Source organism: Propithecus coquereli, unplaced genomic scaffold, assembly GCF_000956105.1.
Source record: "Propithecus coquereli isolate 6110/MARCELLA unplaced genomic scaffold, Pcoq_1.0 Scaffold59, whole genome shotgun sequence".
Classification (NCBI taxonomy): Eukaryota; Metazoa; Chordata; class Mammalia; order Primates; family Indriidae; genus Propithecus; species Propithecus coquereli.
In genome coordinates, this window is record NW_012151840.1 from 3344540 (window position 1) to 3368976 (window position 24437).

Sequence of the window (24437 nt, forward strand, 5' to 3'; positions counted from 1 at the left end):
GTCCGTCCTCTGAGACCTCTCCGCAGGGGCAGGAGGCACAGGCAGTGCTGAGGACCTATTGTAGGAAGGCTGTCAGCCTGTCTGCCTCCAGTCTGCGAATGATGGCAGGGACAACAAAGTTGGGGGCCTAACCAGCCTCAAGGGACTAAGGCTGCCTCAGTGTCCTAGGGTGGTGGGAGTGAGGCCAGACGCCACCTGCTGTCTGAAGGTCAGGGTTCCAGAGAGACCCTGGAGAAAGGCTGGCGCGGGCAGGAGAGACTCCCTGTGAGGAGAGAGGGATCAGGTTGTTTCTGGGGGTCTGTGGCACCATCCCTGCCCTGGACTCTTTCTCCTTCAAAGGGAAACTGATCTGATCTCCACATCTCTCTGAGCTTAGCATCCACTGGGAACTCTATGCTTTTGAGAAGGAAGGATTGTTTGTGACAGAAAAGACTGCTGGGCCGGGTGGAAAGCAGCCTGGGGGAGGGCTGGACCCTGTGGATGCTGGCTGCCAGCGGGAGCTGGCCTTCTTCACGCCCCAGCCAGCACTCACTCGAGCTTGGCTCTCCTGGGCCCCTGGGCTCACCCCACTCTCCCATCCCCAGAAGACAGCTCACCTTATCTGCTTGCCTTAAGTTCCAGCAATCTTGGTCTATAATACTTAGGCTCCTTAACATTCACTTGAAAAGCCAGGAAGATGTGAGGCTCTGAGGCTAGTACCATCAGAAAAGGCATGGGGGATGGGGGAAAGTGAAAAACAAAACCTTAAAGTATTTACCTGGTGCTTTCCCTACACACACTCACCTATCTGGCATATGTTAGGAATGAGAGGTGGATTTGTGTTTGGAAAAGCAAAGGGTTCAGGTCCTAGGCACCTAGCCATCAGCTGAACACCAGGTCCCTGTGATCTGCCTCTCAGGACCATCCACTGCCCCATCTGCCGGCTAAAACTCAGATCCCGGGAGGTGCGCAAATAGAGGAGCTGCCATACTCCACGTCAGAGTCGGCTTCATCCACCTCAGCCCAGAGCTGCCCACTCCATTACATTTAAGGGACAGTTTCCATCTGTCTTTACTTTCACCGCCAGTCCTGATTAAACATCAGAAAGAGACAAATTACGCACTTCTCAGAAATTGAAATTTTATAAAAAGCATTTTTCTCTTATGTCCATAAAATGATATAATTTTTGCAAGTATAGAAATGTGTCATAAATTATACAGAATGTTCCTTAATTACAGCTCAATGCAACTTGGTACTTTCCTCCCTCCCTAAAAAACGAGAGAGAACCAAAAAAATAATATATATATAACTGTATATATATATATATTTATATAATATAGACAAACCAAATATGAAAAAAAATCATTTCCTCTTTGGTATAAAAATCAGACTCTCACCTTGAGAGACACACAAACAGACATGATACTGGGTTTGTAAACTGTGCGGCCAAAAGGGAGACTTCCCCTTCCCCTACCCCTGCCCCCACCCCCACCTCACTGCAGCCCACCACCAGCTCCTCTGGGGCTCCCGCATGGAACACGTAAAATCCCCACACCCCACTCCCAGCTCCACACCGGTCCTGAAGTGCCCCCGCCCCCCACTACCAAAGAAGACGAAAGGATTCTTCCCAAGGCTGATCAGGTAGCAACTAACTAGAAAATGCCTAATTTGGGGAATAGCTTCGTAGGTCTGGAGGGTAGAGAAAAGGGACAGGCTGTGCTGAGGCTCCCACGGAGTCCTGTCTAGAACACACCAGGCACCGAGCCGGCAGTCTCTGGCCCAGCCTCGCCCTCCTCCTCCTCCTCCACCTCCTCCACCTCCCAGTACCTGGACTGCACCACCTCCTGCCAGATGCTGGGCCTGGAGGGGTGGGGCCCTTGCTTATGAGAAGGGGGCAAGGAGGCCAGGTTCCCCTTGCAGGCCTGCCTCAGGGTCCTGGGGTGTAGGTGCAAGAAAGCACCAGATGAGGAGGGAAAAGGGATCTGTTAACGAACTTGGGGCTAAATTTGAAATGAAAACTATTTCTTTCTCTTGGACCAAATTTCATACCCAGCTTTAGCTCACTGAGAATGACGGGGCCACTTTCCCAGGGTCCGGCCCAGTACCAGCAGGACTTACGGAATCCAGGAAATGATGTGGGTGTGTGTTGTGGGCAGAGGGTAGCACTTTACTCTCAAGGTGAGGATGGAGACAGGACCAAACCCTCCTGCATACTCTCCCAACACCCTCTGGCTGACCGGTACCTCCCCCTGGTCAGCCCCTCTGTCCCACGAGGGCACTAGCCACTGCAGGGACACCCAAGGGAGGTGCTCCTCCCAAACCACTGTATATCCAGCTGGGCTGGGGCTTCCCAGTGTGTGCCAGCCTCCTCTTTCCAGGAGAGTTAAGACACCAACCACAACATAAAAGTCACATAAAGGCCTCCTCCACTTGCCAAATAAAAGAGACAAAACCAAACTGGACACAACACAAACCAAGGAGAGACACACACAATGTGAGGGGCCCAGAGGCCCCAGCAGGTCTCTGGCTTCCCGGCATGATACATTCTTGTGTAATTCAGGAACAGGGGCGCTAGGCCCCTCTGGGGAGTAGGAGTAAAAAAATACGAGATTACAGTCTCCCTGTGGGCTCCCGGGCAGGGCAGGGGCAGACCCAATCTCTCACAGTTTTTTCTTATTTTTGGTTCCACATCTGATCCCCCTCTGGGGCTGGTTCCTGATCCCCCAGCCCCTGTTCTGCCCTTGGGCCCGCTCCCTGCACCTCCCCAGCTGGTGGCAGGGCCCTCAGCCACTCCTGGTGGGAGCAGCAGGGAGGAAGGAGTGAGGACCAGCAGTTCCGAGACTGTCCCCTCGGCGAGCAGCCGGCCCTGCGTGCTCTGGTCCCTAGCACAGGGCATCCCGTCCCAGCCTTCACCCCTTGAGGGGCTTGTCCGCCCCGCCGCTGGGGCTGCTGGCGCTGTCACTCTTCTTCCTGCGCAGGCTCTCAATCCAGCTGGAGCTGGAGCGGGTGGTGAAGCTGGACAGCGCCAGGGAGCTGAGCCGCATGTTCTTGCCAGACATAATGAGCTCCCCGAAACCCTCCTGGTGGGAGAAGGCGTAGCCGGAGCGCCGGGAACCCGTGCGGCCAACCCGCCGCATGCAGCGGTGCTGGGCTTTCTGCTTCTTCCTCACCAGCTGGGTGTAGCGGACCTGGAGGGGGGTTAGGCATCCTCTGTCAGCATGGTAGCATCAGACACCCCACGGACAAGGGACCCAGAACATCCGGGGACCAAGCCAGCTTGGGTACCTCCTCAGCCACACAGGGTGTCTGTCCCGCAGAGGAGCCGATGACCACCACTGACACACTAAGCAGTCGCACAGCCCAGAAACAGCCACGCCAGTGTTCACCCAGGGCCCTTTCCCACCTTTTCCTCTGTCCCCCAAACGGACAGCCTGGCTCCTTACCGTGTCGGAGAGATCTGGCTTCAGGTGGAGCCTGAGGAACCGAAAGGCGACCACAGGCATGATGCAGACGACCGTGGTGAGCACGATGGTCAGCCACACCGTGGGCTGGGCCAGAGTGTTCTGGGCATTCCCTGGGGGTGGAGAGGAGTCAGGGGCCCCAGGAGTCACGCAGACAGAAGGCCAGCCCCTGACTTCCCTGTGCCTATTTCTGGCGGCTCCACTTCCCCAGTCTCAAAACCTAAGTCATCTCTGGCTTCCCTCTTCTCCCTGCCCAACTCCCAGATGTATATCTCCAAATTTAGTTCTGAACTCTCCACTGAAACTCCAGACCTGCTTCTTTAACAACTCTGCTGACATCTAACAGGCATCTCAAATATCACATGGCCAGAAGTGAAATATTGTTTCCTCCACCCCAAATCTAGTCCATGTTGCTCTGACTAAGAACCCCACGGTCAATCTTGATTTATCTGCTTCTCCTCCTCAGACCCCACGTGCAATCTGTTGGCTCCAATCTCAAATCATCTCTGGAATCCTTCCACCTTTCACTCTATTCCAAGCCACCATCATGCTCACCTGGTTACTGCTATAGTCTCCAGCTGGTCTCCCCATTTCGACCCCTGCCCCTACACTTTATTATCCACAAAGCAGCAAGAGTGACCCTTTAAAAACATAAGTCAGTTCAAAACCCTGCTCCAAAGCCTCCGGTGGCTCCCGATCACATTTAAATTAAAATTCAAAGTGCTTACTCTCACTTATAAGGGCTTAAATGGTCTGGACTGATTCTCATCCCTGCCCGCCATATACACCCCTACCCCCCAACTTCCTCCACTCCTCCTCCCAAGCCCCCACGTAAGGCCTTCGTATTGCTGTTTCCACTTCCCGATCGTTAGTTCCCAGATAGCCAGGTGGCTTGCTCCCTTTTCCCTTTATTCACATCTCTCTGTCAATGTGTCCTTTCCTCAAGAGGTCTTTGCTGACCAAGCTTGTCACTCTCCACCCCACTTGACGTTTCTTATAGGACTTACTAGCTCCAGACATTACATCTGTTTACTTGTAAATTATCTGTCTCTCTCACACGTAAGATCCAGGAGGGCAAATGCTTTGCCTGCTTGGTTAGCTGCTGCATCCCTGGCACCCAGAATAACGGGACATATAGCAGGCGCTGATGGGATGCCCACGGCATGAATGAACGAACAGATCTGAAGCGAATGCAAAGACTTGTAAATGCTTCTTTCACTTCATACCTCCCAACCAGCCCCTCTTTGCTACCCACCACGGCCACCTGGCCACCAGTTCTGATCAGCCTCACGCTTGGTCACTACAGTGGCTTTCTTACTGGCCAACATTGACAGCTTCATCTTTCTCAAGCAATCTTTTGATTGTCACCTCTTCCCCTAAGACTCCTGACAAGTCAAACGCAATCCTGACAGCCTGGCATTCTGACACCTCGAATATCCCACCTTCCCAGCCTCTCTCCACTGCCTCTCAGTGGCGGTTCTTGGCCACCTTAGCTGGAGCACTCTCCAGTCCCTAGAAACACCTCCAGCTCTCCACCTTGGAACCTGACTCCCCAGTCCTGACTCCACTCCTAGTAGCCTCCTCTCCGGAACTATCCCTGACCACCCCAAAGGCATGACTTTGCTGACTGCGAAGCCTGCCAGCCCCCAACCCCTTGGAGGCCTGGCCTCCCAGGACTGGCAGGGTCAGTCTTCACTTTGGTGGATATGGAAGCTCTTTTGGGGCAGGGCCTGGGTCAGATACACCTTGATATCCCCACAGCACCTCACCGAAGACGGGGCACATAAGGAGTGTTGAATCAATGCTCACGATGTGCAGACTGGCTGACCACACCCTGTTAGTCCCAGAACAGTTTTGATTCCTCATTGATTCAAAAGGAAGGCACAGCGACTTACCCACAAACCGGAACTGGTTCGGAAACATGTCAAAGAGCCCGTTGCTGTGCATGGCAAAGAGGATGGCAAAGTAAACAGCTAGGCTGCCCCAGATGAAGAAGTGATTGATGGCCGTCCAGTAGCCTGTGTCCAGCCCAATCTGCAAAAAGTAGGTGTAGTTACTAAAAACCCTGTTCCCCTCCCAGAAATAGAACTGGGTGCCCAGGGCAGCCCCAGGGACAGGAGGCTCACTCCTTCCAGAGAAGAGAGAAATTCCTTGACTGCCTCATACCTGCACGCTAACCACAATGACCAAGGATGTGGCCACAGTGACTGCAAAGGACTGGTAGTCAGCCAGCTGGGTGCCATCATCTCGGGTGGCCTCGGCAAACACCCCATAGGGGATGAAGAACATGAGCACGGAGGTGTAGATGCCCTGGGCGATGCAGATGAAAAACTCTCGCTTGTTGAAGAGAAGGTTCAGCTGGCCTGGCTCATACAGCTTAGGGTACTCCATGCTCCGCTGCTCGGGGACATCCTGTGTGGGGAGGGTCATGTGGCATAGAAGGCCCCAGAAATTGCCATTTTGACTCAGGATGGCCAAGGGCAGACTCTGCCCTGCCTCCTCCTTTCCAAACTCTTTGGCAGCTAGAAGCAACCTCAAGCCAGCTGCACCCAATCGATCTTTGTTTGGCTGCAGCTGAGAGGGAGGAAACAGCCACCCCTGCCCAGCTGAGAGAACTGCCTTCCCAGTGACCACAGGCAGTGGGCACAAGTGTCGCATCCACCTTATCAGTGTGACTCCTTCAAGCAATGTCCTTCCCCCCATCCTGCTTAACCATCAAACTCCCCCATACCTGATCAAAGACCCCCATAGCCAGGACTGGTAGGGAAGTGTACACGATGTTATATAGGGTGATGAAATACTGGTCATAGACAGTCTGGAAGAGAAAGGGGGCAAGAGAGGAGTATGCAACCTTCCTTCACTACAGATCAGGCACAGGAAGACAGCTGATGTCACATACAGGGAGCTCTACGAAATTTGCTCGAGCTCCCTCTCCACCCCCTCAACAAGCATTTTTAACTGTATATACCAGACGATAGCTAGGCTCTGGGGGACTGAGCCAAGAGCAGGACAGATGCAACCTCTGCCCTTAAAGAGCTTACAGATGTGCACCACAGTGGACTGGGAACGCTTACTACCTGGGCAGAGAAGCCGCAGAAGAAGCCAAACCAGAAGTGGACCATGGTGAAAGCAAAGTTCTTGTAGAAGAAATAGCAGAGGAACTTGCACATGCGCAGGTAGGACCAGCGCCCATGCACCAGCAGGAGGCGCTGCAGGAACTTGAACTGGGAGAAGGAGTAATCGGAGGCCAGGACGGCCTGGATCCCTTCCTGCCCACTGATGCCCACACCAATGTGAGCCGCTGCAGAGACAGAGACGACAAGAAGGTGAAGATGGCCACATACTTTAGATCCTACAGCCCCCCTCCCCTGTCATTCTTCCCTGGTCCAGAGACCTCAGTGGGCCCCTCCCTACCCTCCGGCCCAGCCTACACACCTGCATAGTTCACACTCACTTTTGATCATGCTGACATCATTGGCTCCATCCCCAATGGCAAGTGTCACAGCCTTCTTGTACTTCTTAACCAGTTCTACCACCTGTGCCTTCTGCAAGGGGGTCACCCGGCAGCAGATGACAGCTTTGCAGGCACATGCCGTCTCCAGAAACTCCAGCTCCATGTCTGCCTCCAGTGCGTGGGCCTAGAACACAGAGAGACCTGAGAGAGCCACAGTCAGTCTTCCCAGGAGGTAGCTGGGAGTCTCAGCTTCTCCCCACCCCTGTAAGACCACAGCCCCCTCTGAAATCAGGGGAAATGAGAACAGGATATTAATATAAAAGCTGGAGGAGATCAGTGCTCTCTCAAAAGATACTGCCCAAGCTTAGGATGGTGATGCTTACCAGGCTGTGGCCATTGATGACCAGGGCGTACTCCCCAGCAACGGCTTCCAGGACAGAAGTGAGCTTGGAAGAAGAAAGTTTCTCCTGGTAGGTGAAGCCGTTGCCTACAGTGCGAGACGAGTCCATCATCTTCTCCCGGGCTTTCCTGCGAGAGTGAAAATGAAGTGGCAGTGGTCGTCCAGGACAGCAGTGGGGAATAGGGATTCGAGCCTAAGCAGGGTCCAGAAACCCCTGCCTGAGCCCTCAGCACAGCACAGAGCCTCTGCCTGCCTTGGGCCTCCTGTTTACCTGAGTTCCTCCCGCACCTCCAGGACAGTATGGCCAGTGACTATGAACACCTCTGTCATGTCGTCTGTCAGCATCTTGCAGGAATAGCCAATGTTCACAGCCGTCTCTACCAAGAGAGAACGCAGGAGCTACGGACAGGCATCCAAAAAGGTCAGCACACTCTCCTGCCTGACGTCCTCGGCTCCACACAGGGGTCCAACAGGGCTACTGTCCAGAAGCTATTTCTCTGCCCTGCTGGGCTCTCACCTTGTTTGTCTCCCGTTAGCACCCAAATCTTGATGTTGGCCAGCGTGAGGAGGGCAATGGTCTCTGGAACCCCTTGCTGAAGCTTGTCCTCAATGGCAGTTGCACCCAGCAGCTGAAAATACCACAAGGGTCCCTGGCACGAGAATCTTAGGCACGACCCCTCCTTGCCCACCCCTGGCCCGTCCTACAGCCCGTACCATCATGTTGCTCTCGACCTCCTCGTAGATGCCGGCCAGCCTGTCCTCCCGGCTGTCCTGGGCCAGGCTGGCCTGGAGCCGTCTCTCAGCCCACTCCTCGTAGTACTCTTCATCCAGATCCTTGTAGGCCAGGACCAGGGTCCTCAGCCCTTCCCCTGCGTACTCCTGGAGGCACGGACAGGAAAGTCACACCCAAGTACGTCCAGGCAGCTAACAGACAGCATGAAGGCTACAGTTCTTAATGTCGTACTGTATACAGGAAACTTGCTCAGAGAGTAGATTGCAGCTGCTCCTACTACACACACACAAAGAGGTAACTATGTGAGATACGTGAGGTGGCTGGTGCGTTAATTTGCCTGACTGTACTAATCACTTCACCGTGCATCTGTAGATCAAAACATCATGCTGCACAGTGTGAAATGACGGACGCCGGAGAAGGGTGGGGGGACAGGGGTGAGGGAGAGCACTTGTCACCTGCAGCACGAGAAATTACTTAACGAGTACAACGTACACTATTCAGGTGATGGTTACACCAAAAACCCAGACTTCACCTCTACTCTACGCAATATAGCCACATAACAGAACTGTACTTGTAACCCTTAAATTTATTTAAAAAAAAAAAAATCACGTCATATACCTTAAACTTAGTAAAATAAGACAAGTCACACCCCCCCTCCCCCCGCCAGCACTGAGAGCAGCAGAGCCCCAGGCCAGCCCCTCTCCTCACACCCACATTAAGGTGGTCAGTGGTGGTGTTGAGCAGCTCTTGGGTGGAGTGGTGGAGTCTGTCGAGCAGGATAGTGTCAGCCCCTTTGCAGTAGAGTCGGATCTTCCCCTCTGGATTCCGCACTAGTAATGGAGCAGGGGGGAAGTGCTAGGAAAATTCAGGCAGGCAAAGATGCCCAACCTAAACACATCTACAAGAGTTACCCGGCACACCTCACCCATGCCAAGCCTTATGCTGCCCCAAATCGCCCCAGCACCCCAGTCCTGGCCTCACCTATAACTGACATCCGCTTGCGGATGTTGTTGAAGTCCAAGATAGCCAGCAGCTGGTAGGTGATGGCTGTGCCCATCTCATGGACGGTGATTGTTTTGGGGGTACGAGAGCGGAATACGAAACCAAAGTTCCTGGCTGCAGTGACCAGGGCCCCCTCATCCGGGGACTGAGCTTTGTAGTACAGCTCTCCTGGGTGGGGAGGAAGGAAGAACATGCACGGTATAAGTGGCCGCCCTCTCAGCCGCGTGCTCCACCCAGGAAGCCCAGCCCAGCTGCACTGCAGAGCAGAGCAGAGTCCAAGGCCACAAGCCGGCTCCTCAGCCCACCTTCGTTCTTTTCTTCTGACATGACGGTATGACACAGGGAAAGGAGGCGGAAGAACTCATGCGTGTGGGGGTCCCCCATCTTGACAGCCTCCAAGAGGCTGGGGTCCCAAAATAAAAACTTCTTGTCAGCCAGAGGATTGAAGGAGAAGTCAACAGGTTCAGGCCTCTGGAACAGGGAAGAAGGCTCTTAGGAAGGTTGGGTTGCCAGGCTGCCCCCCCAGGGCGGAGGTTGTCCCTGCTCTCCCAACTCTCGGTAAGGAGAGCCCAAGATTCTGTCCACTGTGGACCTCAAATTCTCACTTCTGTCACCAGCTCTTCCTTAAAACACCCATTTCTCCAAGCAGCCTCTATTTCCTGCCCAGACAACACATCACTCCTGACTACACCAAGCGTTACTGGTCAGACACCCTGTTTCATTGGCACATAGAATTATGAAGATCTTACCTCTCCCAATTCAGCTTTGTGTCCCAGGACATCAAACACGTCACCTACACACAGCCAGGACAGAATGAGAGACAATGTCAGAACCATAGATCTCCAGAGCAAGGGGGAGAAGCCTCCAATACAGAACCCCCACAGGCACGGAACCCTTAGCGCTAATCACTGAGCAGATGTTACACACGCTCACACTGCCAAGGGACAGGAGGCAGCAGGCAACCAGGGCCCCAGAACTCCAGGACGCTGGCTGTGTTTACCATCCCTGTCCCTACTCCCCCAGCTGCTCTCCCCTTAGGGCAGCCCCAATGCTCTGCCTCCCCCACACAGGGCTCCCAGGCCTCCTTGCACCCTTTAGGGCTATGCAACAAAGCCTCACACACCGGCTGTAAGGTGCAGGTTAGTCCAGAAAGCAGTTGCAAGAGGAGCTCACACTCTGCACAGAAGTCAGCCCCTACACACACTGCCCAGGCCATCCCAGCAGCTCAGCCACAGGCCGCTGCAGCGTGGCCACACTGGGAAGACACAGCGTGGTCACATTCCAGAGACTCACAAGGGCCCTGAGCAGCAACACAGGGAGAGTCTAGCCCTCCACCAGGGCGGCCAAGGTCCCACCTGGCCAAGACGCCCAGAAGCCAGTATCTTGGGCTTCACTTCAAACAGCCAAGGAGCTCCCCTGCTGCCTGGAGCTGAGACCAGGGGGAGGCATCGGGGGAGGACAAAAAGAGGACTCTCAGTATTTGTTCCTGACACAGGATACAGAATAGACACTTTTTTCTTTTTTTGGTGGGAAACCAGCTCACATTTAATTATGAAATTTTAAAATTGTACGAGTATTTTGACATTCCCCCCATAGTTAATCTCTTATAATGACAGGAAAATACCAACCAATCACAGGATTTAATAGGTTTAATAAGTTTACCCTTTCAGTTCCTATATGCAGCACCCAATATTCCTTTGAAACACCAGCCAGACCCAGCAGTGGCGACAGTAAGTTTCTGCTCCCAGAGATGAAAAGTCCAGGTCCTCTGAGCACTGTGTTGCAGTGGCACTTGCCAGAACTGGTGCCTCCCCATAACTGGGGGACTCTAACTGTACCAGTGAAAAAGCTTCTTCCCTTTCAAGGAGACGAAAAAAAATCACTCCAAAACCCGGCAGATCTGGCTGTGAGGTCTTTCCTCCTGTCCCATCTCTTAGTCTCTTCAGGCTCTTTTTTTTTTTTTTTTTTGCAGTGGGACAGAGAGACCAAAACCCAACCTGAGTTACAAGAAACGAGACAGTGATGGCTATAAAAGGAGCGAGCAGAGCACCTGACATACTCCTTTACCTCCCACATCCAATGCATGTGCTTCACAGAGAAACAACAAAAATAACAAATCCACAAGATCCAGCAGCTGGAATTACAAAATCCGTTCATCCAAGGGCGGCAGAAGGCAGGAGAGGTGGGAGAGTAAACGGCACAGGGAGAAAACACAGTATTCAAATCAGGCCAGGCACAGGGGATGGCAAGTGCTAGAAAACAGCTGCAGGAAACTGGGGTCCTCAGAATGGACCTTTTTAAGGCCCCTCAGACCCAAGTAAGAAGGAAGAAAAACCCCCGGTGTCCAGCCGACTGTGGGAGCCTGAATTCCACTGTCCTCCCAGGCGAGACGCAAGCCCCCAGGCCCAGGTGGCACCACATACCGTAGCTGTGGCCGTTGATGGAGCACTTGTTGAAGACCATGATGTTCTGGGTGAGGGTGCCCGTCTTGTCGGAGAAGATGTACTCCACCTGGCCCAGCTCCTCGTTCAGGGTGGTGGTGCGGGCCTCGGCAGGCGTCCGCTTCTTCATGCAGAACATCTTCTTGTCCCAGTTGATGAAATAGCTGTGGCCCAGACGAATGACCTCCACACTGCACAGGGGACAGGAGGTGAGGCTGGGGTCGGGACGGGGAGGAGGCACCCCACCCCCACGGGCCTTCGCTGCAGGCCCTCGCCTGGGGAGAGACGGACAAGACACCTGGGCATGGGAACCTGGGCGGGAAAGGGCAGGGAGAGCCTGGAGGTGGAGCCGGCAGATACAGCCGGCAGAGGAGCTCCCGCCCCACCCTTTCACGCTCTCCAGACAAAAAGGTGCAAAGGGCCTGGGCAGGCAGGTCAGACAGCACGAGCAGAGGAGCACAGGGACTGCAGACGAGGAACTCAAGCAGTTCTTACCTCGGGACTAATAATACAGAAACCATGCAGAGAAAAACAAGAGAAAGTGTGAGAAGATAGGGAGAGAGGGAAAAAAAGAGAGAGAAATAATGAGGGTGCGGTGCCTGCCGCAACACAGATGCCACCTCAAAGAGGGGCCACACTGGGGAAGGAAAACGGAGAGGGCTTAAAGCCCAATCCTCCCTGCCCTGGCGCGGGTGGAGCACGCTCCTTCCACCCTGGGCGGCCCCACAACCCTGGCTCTGCGGCTAAAGAACTCGAGGCAAAGCTGGGGTGCTGACTCCGGAAGGGAGAGGGGCCTCAAGGATCTGGGCAATGGCACCAGTGTACGGCAGCGCAGTGCTCCCAGCATCCCCAGGTCTGCACACGTCCTCTTCCTGCTAATCATCACTTGGGATGTAGGCTGTTCACCTTTCCAGAAAGGGCCCCGAGTTTAGGTCCAGTACCACTGAGCAATAGAACCATACCTGGAACCCCACTTCTGACCTAGCTGAGGCTTCTACCAGGACCTCGTTCCCAGACAAAAAAATGAGAGAGCTGGAAACGTCTTCACAGCCTTTTCCGCATGTAGCTCGTCACCCCCATGCCCCAAAACATACACACTTTAACCTGATAAGACTCAGAAACTGTCTTAGGCTGCTACCAGGGGCTTTAAGTGAACTTAGATAAAAAACATGAACAGCAAAGCCCAAACATGGGAAAACAAAAGAGATAACATTTTTCAATAGTGACGCAGAATTGGAGTTGCAATGATAATGATGAACATGCTACCACCTAATATTTGTACAGTGATTTAATTTTTACAATGTATTTTCCAATCCGGCATCTTTTTATTTTATTTTTTTTCTAGAGACAGTGTCTTGCTCTATGGACCAGGCTGGAGTGAAGTATAGTATGATCGTAGCTCATTGCAACCTCGAACTCCTGGGCTCAGGCCACACTACTGCTTCAGCCTCCCAGTAACTGGGACTACAGGTGCATCACCAAGCCTGGCTAATTTTTTAATTTTTTGTAGAGACAGGGTTTCACTATATTGCTCAGGCTGGTCTCACACTCCTGGCCTCAATTGATCCTCCTGCCTCAGCCTTCCAAAGTGCTGGGATTACACATGTGAGCCACCGCACCTGGTGGCCCTAATCCAGTATCTTTTATGAAGACATCCCTACACACAAGGCGAAACAGGTATTATTGTTCCTATTTTACAGGAGAAAACTGAAATGGTGTGAGGCCCTGAGTAACTGTGGATTTGCCTGAGGTCACGTGGCCAGTGAGAGGGCAGGACTAACCCAAGGACCTTCCAACTCTTCTCTTCATGCTCTAGAAAAGCCCAGACTGGACTCCTCAGCACAGAAGCACTTGGTCTTGTACTCACTCATTAACATCAGCACTAGGATTTAGGGGCTGGTGGGGAGAGTTGAGGGAATAGTTGGGGAATAGTCTGAATAAAAAATCTGTGTGGAAAAAAAGATGGAAAATAGGAAGAGTTCTGAGCCACCTCCATAAAATATTTCCTTAAAAACATCGCATCCCGTTATCTCCAGTGCGAGGCACTAGGTAAGAAAGTTTCTTTCCCCCGGCCATTCTTCCTTCCTCCTCTTCTTCCCTCCTCCCCTTCATGCTTCACGGCCCAGTCGCCATTAACATTCCCTTTACCTCAAACACCCTAGATGTCTCCTTGATCCTATTCATGCTGCACACACTTCCTAAAGCATTCTTTGGATTGTTTTTAGAATGCATTCTTTCACTTTTTTCAAAACCTTTTAATGGCTTACTCAGTACAGAGTGCACAGGCAAAGACTGGAAAGCCTCCACAGTCAGGAGCAAGCTGATGTGTCCAGCTCCCCCTCCCACGGCTCCTCACTCATGGCCCCTGCCCGGCCAAACTGTTCCATAAGCCATTCCCAGGTCCCTACCTCCATGCCTTTGTTTCCAGCCCTCTTCTCCTCTTCTTCGTGGCTCCACCTTCACCCATCCCCGTCACCACCCAAAACCCAGAGCAACTGCCACCTCTTCAGAGACGTCCTCCCAGATTAACTGCAAAGGGCACAATGGTCTTCCAGCCTTCCTGGTGCTTTGTGCCTCCCAGTGGTATCTCAGCCTGACATGTTTAGATGTCCCATCCCCAACCCAACCGCTGCTTCTGAAGGCAGAGGCCACCTCACACAACTCTGTGTCCCCTTGCTTCACACAGAAGACTCTAGGTAGAATGACTTCTACAGCACTTGTTCCTATTTTGTTCTATAATGTGTTTAGATTTTTCTTCTTTTATTAGACTGAAGCCCCTAGAGGGAAGGAGATCCACTCCTAATTCATCTTTGTGTGCTCCATGGCACCTAGCACACTTCTCTGCACATAGTAGGCAAGCAATAAATATGTGCTGAATAAATCAGTATGGCTTTTGCTCTAATACAGTCCCAAGTTCCAGGAAACTGTGGTAAAAAGTTTGCTCTGCACGCAAAGATAAACAGATAACATAGAATGCTCACAGTACAGGAAGAAGAGGACTTCAAGTTCCTTCTCAAAGATTTCATGATCATAGACCAGAAAAGTTTTCTGAGGGACCACCTGGGATCCCTGGAGAGACCCTGGGGCAAAGAAAGCACGTACCTGACATAGAGCGAAATGGGCACAACGGTGTTGAGGATGATGATGTAGGACCAGAAGGAGAGGAAGCCAGAGAAAAAGGCACTGTCCACCGCCTCGTCCCAGGGCAGGTAGACCTGGAAGCGCGCCCCAACCTCATGTTCCCAGATAGCATTGCCAATGGCCAGGATCACCCCCATGCAGACCAGGAATCCAAAAATCTGGGGAGGAATGAGAAGCAGAGGCTAGGCTGACACTGAGAAAGCCCTCAAGTCACCACTCGTACCCTGAGCCCCAAAAAGCTCAGGCATCTTTAAACTGGCGTCGTGCTCTATTGGAAAGAGCTCAGAGCCGTGACAGGTTCTAGTCTGTCACGGGCAATCATGTGGACTGCTCTCTGAACATTATCGCATCTGTGTGATGGGGAAGCTAAAGCAGTTGATTAGCTCCCAATCTGGCAGCCTAGAACCTTCAGGAGTCCTCAAAGGTGGTAAGAGTGGGGGTGAGCTACTTTTAAAATACCAAAAAACTTATAAATTACTCATTTTGCTTACCCAGGTTAAGCCTCCAAAAGCCAACAAAAATGCAAAATTACTGTAACGTTTATTATCTCCTACAGACTGCCCTTTTTTTTAAACCAGGGAAACAAACTATATTTTCATAAATGTAGACAGATTTCTTGATTAGTCAAAAATCTTACAAAGCTTGGAGTCTTTGAAGAAGGATCATAAGAAAATTTTGGTGATTAAAAGGAAAAAACTGAGGCCACTGTCTGGCTTCCGACATCTATTTCCAAGGTTGCCTCTATTGTTCATGTTTTGAAACAAAACAGGCACCAGCCCGGTACCCAACGACCACCAGGGGGCGAAACAAGCCTTTGCATGATAGACTTAACCACGCTTTCCCCAGGCTGGGTACCTGCAAACCCTTTAAAGCTGGGTGGAAACTGTCTCACCAGAGGCTGGCCCCAGCCTTTGCAAGCTGGCATGTGGGTGGGGGGCAGGCAGCAGGCAGTGGGGGTACAAGAAGAGGAGGAATGCCCAACAAGGAGCTCAGATTTCTAGCTAAACAAGAGAAGGATTCAGGAATTGCCAAAAACTAAAACAGAAACTTTTCCTTTGGGATCCTTCATTCTTAGAAGTTGGGGGAAAAGACCCTGCTAACCATCTTCCAAATGGAAATTTTTCTTCAATTCCTTCTCCATTCCCATGAAGGCCTCCTTGTCCTTGGCAAAAGCAAACAGAAGGTCACATGTTGGACTAAGTCATCATCGTAACTGGAATTCAGAGAAGGGATGATTTGTTTCAGCTTTCTTTAAGTGTTGATTCATGCACGTTCCTAAAGTTTTTTTAAATAACATCTTCCAAGTCCAAAAGGAGCCTGAAATAAACACTGCCTTTGAGTAGCTGACCTGCGGGTGGCTTTAAAGCCAAACCTGAAGACTACTGACCAAGGAAGAGCGATGAAAGCAAAAGGAACCGCCCAGGGAAAACCAAAAGGGCAGGGGCAGGGAACCAGGTGTAAGAAGTCTTACCCAGAGCACCAGTGTATTCATTAGGCGATCAATGCTCGTTCTTTTGAACTTTGTCCTGCCGCTGTTCTGCATCAGCTTAGTGTCGGGACCTAGAAAAGAATGAGAAGGGCTACGAAAACCAAATAACAAATCCGCCCCTAGGTTCTCCCCTGATCCCCAGAATGCAGGACATGAGGGTGGAACAGAGACGCTGGCTAGACAAGAGACTTTCAGGGATGGAGGTTTTTTACCTTATGTATTCTACCAGCACACCCAGACTCATCCCATACTCCTGAGGGAGGGCTGGCTGAGTCACTAACACTTACCCTTCTTGCTTCAGATGCTAGGAGGCTCACCTGCAAAGATGACCAGCCCGAAGCACCACTCGGTGTTTCGCAGCACACAGCCCCGCAGCAGCATGTTCTGGTTGCTCAGGGGAAACTTGTTTTCCTTCCAGTAGAGGGTTCCACTGAATTTGTCCAGCTTGTTGTTGGGAGGTTCACAGATCACTTCACCTGAATGGGAGATAAGAGTCCCACTGCTCAAGGTCCAGTGTGCAGCCTGACCACAAGACAATGAAACAGAGAAAAAGCAACAGAGGGAGAGGATGTGAGGACACGGGCCCATTCACACTGCCGGTGGGAGCAGGAACTGCTGTAACTTTTCAGGAAAAGAACGAGGCAGCGTGAACTAATACGTTTGTATAAACATGTGTAAAAGTGTGGATGAATACACACTGAACTGTCAGTTAACACGGCTACCTAAGTAGGGTAGAAGTGGAGGGAAGGAGAGGCTATTAACTTTTTCTTAAACACTCTGTGTACAGTTTGCCTTATTATAGGGAGCATATTTCGTTATTCTGAGCTAATAATCAAAAAGAATAAGCTGAATTTCTTTCTACAAGCACAGCAAGTGGGGAGCTATCAGCCATGAATCTCCCTTGAAATAATCATCAACTCAAAACCACACAGTAGGCCGGGCGCAGTGGCTCACGCCTGTAATCCTAGCACTCTGGGAGGCCGAGGCGGGCGGATTGTTTGAGCTCAGGAGTTCGAGACCAGCCTGAGCAAGAGCGAGACCCCGTCTCTACTAAAAAAAAAATACAAAGTAATTATCTGGACAACTAAAAATATATAGAAAAAATTAGCCAGGCATGGTGGCACATGCCTGTAGTCCCAGCTACTCAGGAGGCTGAGGCAGTAGGATCACTTGAGCCCAGGAGTTTGAGGTTGCTGTGAGCTAGGCTGACACCACGGCACTCACTCTAGCCCGGGCAACAAAGTGAGACTCTGTCTCAAAAAAAAAAAAAAACGCATAGTAGCCACCTGCCATCCCTAACACTCCCCTCTCCTCCACCCCCACCCTGCAAAAGTCCACATAGTTGGAAAATCATAGCAACAAGCAGCCAAAAGGTACAATTTAAACCCCCAAACCTAACCCAACTCCTCTACCTAAGACCTCCTTTACCTGAAGGTTGCTTCTCCAAGATTACTCACCATCAAACTTGGCAAGCTTACTGATGTCTCCCAATTCCGAGGTGACAGGAATCGCCTGACGTACTTTCATGTTGGTCTCTCTGGAAGGACAGTATCCCTGAGTCCTGGCTCCCCTCCCCTTCCTCTAGATTCTAACTGGGGGCACCTAACCACAGGACATAACTGCTTAGCCCAGCAAATACTGGGTGGGTAATACTGCTACACATCCTAAGCCTTTTTTACCCCTAAATTTCCCAAATTTAGACAGAGCCCAGACCTGGGAACCTCTTTCAAAGACAATCTTTTAACCCACAAGGAGACACAGGAGAGGGCTGACACTGAGCATGCCACTTACCCGTCGAGTTCTGCTGTCTCTATGTAACACAGCCCATGGGGCTCGCTGCTAGAAAGGAGGAGGAGATCCGCCTAGAGAGAAAACCTAATGAGAAGTCCAAATACCCAAACCTCCACCCCAATGCGCTCTTTGATGGATCTCTCCTTCTGCTAAGCATTCTTAGTTTGCATAGTTCTAAGCATATGAATGGCCAGTCCCAGGCATGTTAACATGACACAGAAGCCCCCCACTCAAGAAAGTTTCCTTCCATGGGTGTTTAAGAGGAAACAGTAAATCAGGAAAGACTCATCCCTTTCTGCCAAAGAGGAGGAAGAGCCTGTAGGCCTACAGGGGCATTGTCCCTTACCGCCACAAACTGGTTATTTTCTAGCTTGATAATATCACCAACACAGACATTCATCCACTGCTCTTGCTGGAGGCTGAGGCAATGAGAAGACAGTGAAGAGGATGTCAGTAGCTAGAGAGGTTCCCAGAGGACCCCCTTCCTCCTGAGCCCTTGTCTCCAACAGGCACTCACATTCCATTGATCAGCACCTGAGACTGACGGTTATTCACCTGGTTATCACTCTTGTGGCGGAACTGAAAAGAAGAAAACTGAGAAAGGTAAGACAGCTTTTCCTGCTTCAAGGGAATTACATGATCAGTGGAACTCAGCATGCTAGGTAATACCTTGTATACCCCCGTTCACAGACCAACTCCCCCCTAACTCTTCCTCCCCACCCTCAGCAAAGACAACACGGACCTAGCTGGAGCAGGTAAGGGATGTCAAAGTCACCAAGAAATGATGCTAAGTTGAGGTGTCTGTGAGTTGGGGGTGGGGGTGGGGCAAGTGGGAAAAAGTAGAAGAATGAAAACAACTCACATAGTCATCGGTGGCATCTTTAACAGCTGTGATGGTAAGGACAAGAACCAAAGGCACAATGGTGGTGAACCAGGACAGGGAAGAGATCTGTGGGATCAACTGAAAAGAGGAAAGAGAAGCATGCCTCTGACGTCCCACATGATGCCTTCTTTCCCCTAGACCTTCTCCTTCCTTGGCTTTATTCAGCTTTGTGGGTTGCAAAGGATCTACTACAGGTCACTCACCTGCAGAATGAGAAGGAACAGGAAGTAGGTATTGGCAACTTCCTGGAACTGCTCAAAGAGGTTGACAGGCAGGAAGGTGAGAATATTGTACTTGGAGGTCTTGATGCAGTTGCTCTGTGGCAATGGGAGAGAAGATAATGAGGCAGCCTCCAACGCCAGCCCAGAGCCAGACTGAGGCTGCCTCCTCCATCTTGACACTTTCCCAAACCTTTGCCCTAAAAACCTGCAAACACCAGGTGTAGGAGGGTGAAAGGAGGAGAGATGGGAGTTTCGTGGGGTCACCGAGAGGTGACGGCATGAAAAATTCAGCACAGTAGCTAATGGAGAATGGCTGAGGAAGCTGTCTTCCCCTCCCCCCAACACCCTTTCCAGTCGGCTCTCATTCCCAACCTAGGAGGTCCCTGCACCTTTCCCCTCTCCAACTCGGTGTGCTCCAACTCACTCACCGCATACTGGAATTTCTCATTGTATTCTCGGTCATTAGCCCGTGCCCTCCTTTCTTCTTCTGCAACAGAATGATGTTGAAGTCAGGAGGAGCAAACTGAGGCCTGCACCAACACTTTGTGGGGGGTCCCTGGTTCTTTCCACAGAATGTAGTTTTAAGGAGGTAGCTCCACACCTGAGGTGTCATTAAATTCTTCCCTCTAGTCTGCCTCTCACCACCAGCCCGACCACATGGCTCTCCAGGTTACATTCACAGAACAGGACGTGTTCTCTTTTCCTCACCACCAACCTTCAAGGTCTTCCACTGGGAGCACTCAGTTTCTCTCCCTCACCCCTCTGGAGGAATCTTAGCCATTAATGGTCTTGAGGATCCACGGACTCTTTTGCTGCTATTAATTCATCCATTGTCATAATCAAGGAGTTGCACTGAAGGCACAAAGCTTCCCTCCCGCTGAGGGCCACTGCAGATCTAGCCATGATGGTAATGCTCTCCCCGAATCCAGGGGGTAGGGGAGGTGACAAGGAGGGTCACCGTGCCCTGGAGCTGCTCTGCGGCAGCATCCCAGCCCCACGTGCAGTCCCCCATACGGGAGCCTCTGCTTGTCACATGTCACCAGCAGCAGCTTCTGACTGGCCCACAATGACATCACCTTATTTCAAAGCTCATCTTCAAGTAGAAATGGGGGGAGGGGTCAGGGATATGGGTCATGCAGACTGAGACAGAGAGGGAGGAAGGAGGAATGTAATTGAAACAGTTGCTCTCTAACTGTAATCTTTCTTGTACCATCCGCACACATTTCCCTTAAAGGGCTCACTCATTTGTCTCTCAGTGACACCTATGTAGCTACACCTATCCTGAACCTCCACCGGTCTGGGACTGCAGGCACCAAGTTCAAGTCCCAAAACAAGGGGCTGTACTGTGAAGCTCATCTCCTGGGGGTCACCGTGACCTCAGGCTCTAAAAGGGGGCAACTTACTTAGACAGTAAACATAATGCCTTAAACCTGTCCAAAGACTGCATAACGGACCCCTCAACGCCACCCCCCAAGATCCCTGCAGAGCACACTGCAGTAACAAAACCCCAGGTCACAGTGTCCTCTGCTTCTGAGCCACTTTACTCCAGAAACTTCCCTAGAGAGGCCCCCTTGGGACTTCCCTAGAGAGTCCGCCGCGCAATCACCAAAGACCATGCAAAGAAAGAAGGCAGGGACTGGCCCCTTCGGAGCCAGGATCTCTGGGTCTGGAAGAAGGATCAGGAAGGTTGGCGGAGACTGCGAATAAGTGAATGTGGGGATTGGAAGGGGGAAATAACTGACGCAGGAGAGCTGCCAGGCGCTGCTCCCGTTACCTGTCCCCCAAGAGGGCTTCTTTCGGCTCCAAGAGGGAGGCGCCCCAGCCCGGGCCCACTTCTCGGGCATCTCCTTGGGGACCGTCATGATCCCGGTTTGAGCGGGGGAGAGCAGACTGTCTGTCCTTGGCCTCAGCGGCGCCGACGGGGCGGACCCCCAGGGAGGTGAAGAAGCTGTGGCCGCTCAGAGGGGAGCCCCGGCCAATGGGCGCGCGCCCCATCCGCAGCCCAGGCCATCCTCTCGGCCGCCTGCGCTCGGGGACGCCCCGAGCTCAGCTGCTGCGCCGCAGCCACCACCGCCCCCCATGCCCCCGCGGACGCCAGTGTGCGCTGAGTGGCCCGGGACGCGATGAGCACGCCCGGGGCTCCGCCCCTGCCCGCTCCCCAGCTGCAGGGGCAGCGCCTGCCAGCGCGCCGCGTAGGCGAAAGCCAGCGCGCAAGCCCCGCCCCCGCCCGCCCACCCCGGGCCGGGCCAATGCGGGTGAGCGACTGCCAGCGTTGTCGCGGGCAACCGCTTTCTTCTCCCCCACCGCGCCGCGGGAAAACGGGGAGAACGAGGTGGATGGAAAAATGAGGGGGGAAAGGAGGTGAGAGGACGAGGAGAGCTGAGAACCCAGGCCGGGGAGCAGGAGCTGCAGGTGCCCCAAGATAAGAGTGCAGGTGTTTCCGCGGGAGCCGGTGCTCAGCCTCCTCACAGCAGAGAACCCAGCTCTGGGATCGAGCGGAAGAATTCGGTTTCCTAGGCTACCCCCAAGCGGGGTATCGGTTTTAATCTACCCGTCCTCAGACCCATACCAGTTGTCCCTTTTCCCTCTGCTTCCCGAGCCATAACGACACGAACTCTTGCCGGTCCCAGGATCCCCTCTCCTTGCCTATCTTACCTGGGGGGCGCTTTTTTGCACACAGTGCCATCTCACCCAGCAAGGTCCCAGCAATCCCATGGGAGTCCCTGCAGGAAGGTGACAGATGAGTGAGGTCAGGAAGCTGAGGTCAGGAAGCTTCATTCCCCTCATCAGACGCCTTCTGAATGCTCTCTTCTCCATCTCTGACCCTGCCCCTCCCCCAGCCTTCTCCTACCAGCTCCACCGACACTCTTTTCTTACTGCCCTGACGGGTCCCTGAGAAAGAAGAGGGGACTGCACGATGCCTCCGCCTTGGATAACATGGGGAGACTGAGAGTTTACAGGAGCCAAGGCCTGCAGGGAAAGGGAGAAGGGAGAACAGGCCAGATATTGAAGAGGGACACAGCTCTCAAGGCATCCATCCTAGGGACAATGGATGTTCCCATGTGCCTTCCTGGTGGCAATGACCGGTGCCTGTGCTTACTAGAAAGCAGAATTTCCCCCAAAGGGTGGGGTGGAGGGACTATAAGTCAGGAAACACCTGGCAGGGCATCAGGAAATAGAGTGGGCAGGCTCCGCACTTCTCGAAATGCTTATAATTCCCCCATCCCCCTCGTTACTGGGGCTTCCATTATCACCTCCTCCAGGAGAGCTCACATTAAAGGCATGGCCCTCACTTCCTGCACAGACAGTCCCAAAACCACTTCCTCTCAGTCTGGACCATCGCCCTTTGGGCCAGCAGAGGGGTCGTTCCACCCCTGGCAGGGAGTTTGTCTCTCCCTCTCTCCCACCCCAAGCCTAGTCCGGTCAGTATGGCACCGGGTGCAGGCTCAGGTAGCATCAGTCAGACAGGCCTCTGCTTCCTTCCACATGTCTTTTCTTTCTCCTAGATAGGTATGAGGCCTGGCCTACAAGACAGGGTCACAGAGCTTCATCCCAATTCCCCAGCCTGGCCCAAAGGAAGCTACCAGCCTGTCACCTCCTCCTTCTCTGTCTGGGTGGAGGGCCTTCCACCTCTTCCTCCTCCTTGGTTCCCTTGCCTCCAGCCTACGGGGCACACCCCACCAGCCTGTCAGCCCCAAGAGATACTAATTGCCTGTCTGCTCAACCTCTATAATTACAGACTCTGGCCACGGCTCAGTCACCCACACGAGTTCTCCCTTCACTAGCTCAGACTCCCTCCCTGACCCCAGATCAGGCAATCCTGAAAGCCAGAAGTCCTTTTCATCCCTGACCTTCCCCACTATGGCAGGCAAGGGTGCCTGGCTCAGGAAGAAAAATCTCATCCACATTTTAGAGATGCCAAGCCCTCCTCCAGGGCCCCCAGCCAGGGTCTCCACCCAGTCTAGAGTATGAATCATGGCAGGGTGGGTGTGGAGGGAGAGGTTAAAGGAAAGGATGCAAGGGTGGGCATCACAGGTTCCAAAGCCAGCCCCACCCTTGGGGAGGGAGGCAACCAAGAAACACTATCAGCCAGAGGACTTGGGTTTGAGTCCTATGAAAGAGTTAAGGAAGGAGCTGCATGCCATCAGGAGTGAGGAATCTGGACACCGACCAGGAAAGTTGTTTTACCTCTAAGACCCTGGGGAGACTGAAAGCAGGCTTGGTCCAGGGCTCGTCCCCTACGTGGGGCATAAAAGGGAAGGGAGGCCTGGGAACAGGGACCCCCTCTCACTTCTCCTTCCCAGTCTCACACAGCCTGGGTTTTCTGAACAGGTCAGGCCCATCAGCCACGTCGCCCTGCCCCGTCACCCTGCCCCAGCCCCCTCTGCGGCCACATTTGGGATAAAAATAGCCAGCCCTGGGAAGGAGGCAATGCTCCATGAAGGAAAACGTCTTTCTATAGGTCTGGTCCCTACTCCCTCCAACCAAGAGCCCCGAGGCCTGACCCCCTCTTTCAGAGGAGGCCAGTAGGTCAGGAAAACAGGCGGAAATTGAATCCAAGACCCCCCAGCTCACTTGCAACGAACACCAGCTCCAGCCACCCTCCGTCACCAAGGACGGAACTCAGGACTCACTCCACAGCTCTGAGCTCCCAAAGCTACCTCTCGTCCCGGCACCCTTGGTTTTCCTAAGGCACAGAGACCTCCACCTTCCAGAGACAAAGCCTACCAGCCCCAAACTCCGTTTTCCGGGGACCTAAACCCTAGGGCCCCGCTTACTCCTCTCACCCCCACAACTCTCAAGGCGGTTCTCCCCTCTCTGATCTTCCATAAGCTTCTCCTTGGCACTCCCCGCCCCTTTCCTGCTTTCCACGCGCCCCGTCAGCACCCCATCCTCCCATGCTGCGGACAGCCCCCCGGTCTCCCCTATCCTCGGGCACCCCGACACCCCCTCCTCGCCAGTCATCCACTTCCCCTGCCCCGTCTCAGCGAAGCTCCCGACGCCCGCTCCCCGGTCCTCCCCCGTCCACACCCCACCCCCCACCCCGGGGCCCCTCCAGCCCCAAGTCGGCGGCCACAGCCGCATCTCCCTTCGCCCTCCCGGCCCCGCGCTCCGGGGCTGCGCCCACCTCGCCTCGCCTCACCTCAGCGCTCAGCGCTCGGCGCCCGCCCCGGCGGCCCTGTCCTGCCCATGCCGGGGGCTGGGGCGGGGGGCGCTCGGCTCAGCTCCCCGCGGGCTCCCGCCCCCCAGCTGCAGCCCCGCTCCCCCCGGGGCCTCGGCCCGCTACTTTGTGTCAGTTTCGGCCACGGCGGGGCGGAAGTGACGGAGGCGGCGGTGGAGGGCGGGGGGCGGGAGGGGGTTTTGGGGAGGGGTGAGGGAGAGAGAAGGAGGGCGCCGCCATCTTTGTGCGGGGCAGGGGGAGGGTCTTAAACCTTCCGAGGC

General features: G+C 53.3%; 1 protein-coding gene across 1 annotated transcript; it reads right to left on the reverse strand.

Annotated features, from left to right (window-relative positions):
- Positions 1-2382: 2382 nt before the first annotated feature.
- Positions 2383-24244, reverse strand: ATP8B2 (ATPase, aminophospholipid transporter, class I, type 8B, member 2). Its single transcript, XM_012658561.1, has 28 exons — positions 24139-24244; positions 21651-21718; positions 19424-19482; positions 18978-19091; positions 18754-18852; positions 18409-18470; positions 18238-18310; positions 17892-17962; positions 17558-17637; positions 16418-16576; positions 16083-16171; positions 14573-14769; positions 11453-11661; positions 9779-9822; positions 9335-9500; positions 9009-9197; positions 8742-8857; positions 8009-8173; positions 7812-7923; positions 7566-7671; positions 7278-7422; positions 6895-7078; positions 6518-6741; positions 6172-6255; positions 5607-5852; positions 5336-5474; positions 3423-3553; positions 2383-3167 (listed from the first exon to the last, which is right to left on the reverse strand). Exons 2-28 carry the CDS (start codon positions 21679-21681, stop codon positions 2889-2891), a joined length of 3573 nt encoding a protein of 1190 aa, XP_012514015.1. The 5' UTR covers positions 21682-21718; positions 24139-24244; the 3' UTR covers positions 2383-2888.
- Between the last annotated feature and the right edge of the window lie 193 nt (positions 24245-24437).

Bases quoted from the DNA above. Each gene is read 5' to 3' on its own strand.
- ATP8B2 (XM_012658561.1), bottom strand. From the start codon at position 21,681: ATGGCACTGTGTGCAAAAAAGCGCCCCCCAG. The intron at 18,471-18,753 runs GTGAGTTGTTTT...TCTTCTTTTCAG, and splicing joins AAGATGCCACCGATGACTAT to TTCCGCCACAAGAGTGATAA. The intron at 16,172-16,417 runs GTGAGCCTCCTA...ATTCTTTTCTAG, and splicing joins CGGGCTGGTCATCTTTGCAG to GTCCCGACACTAAGCTGATG.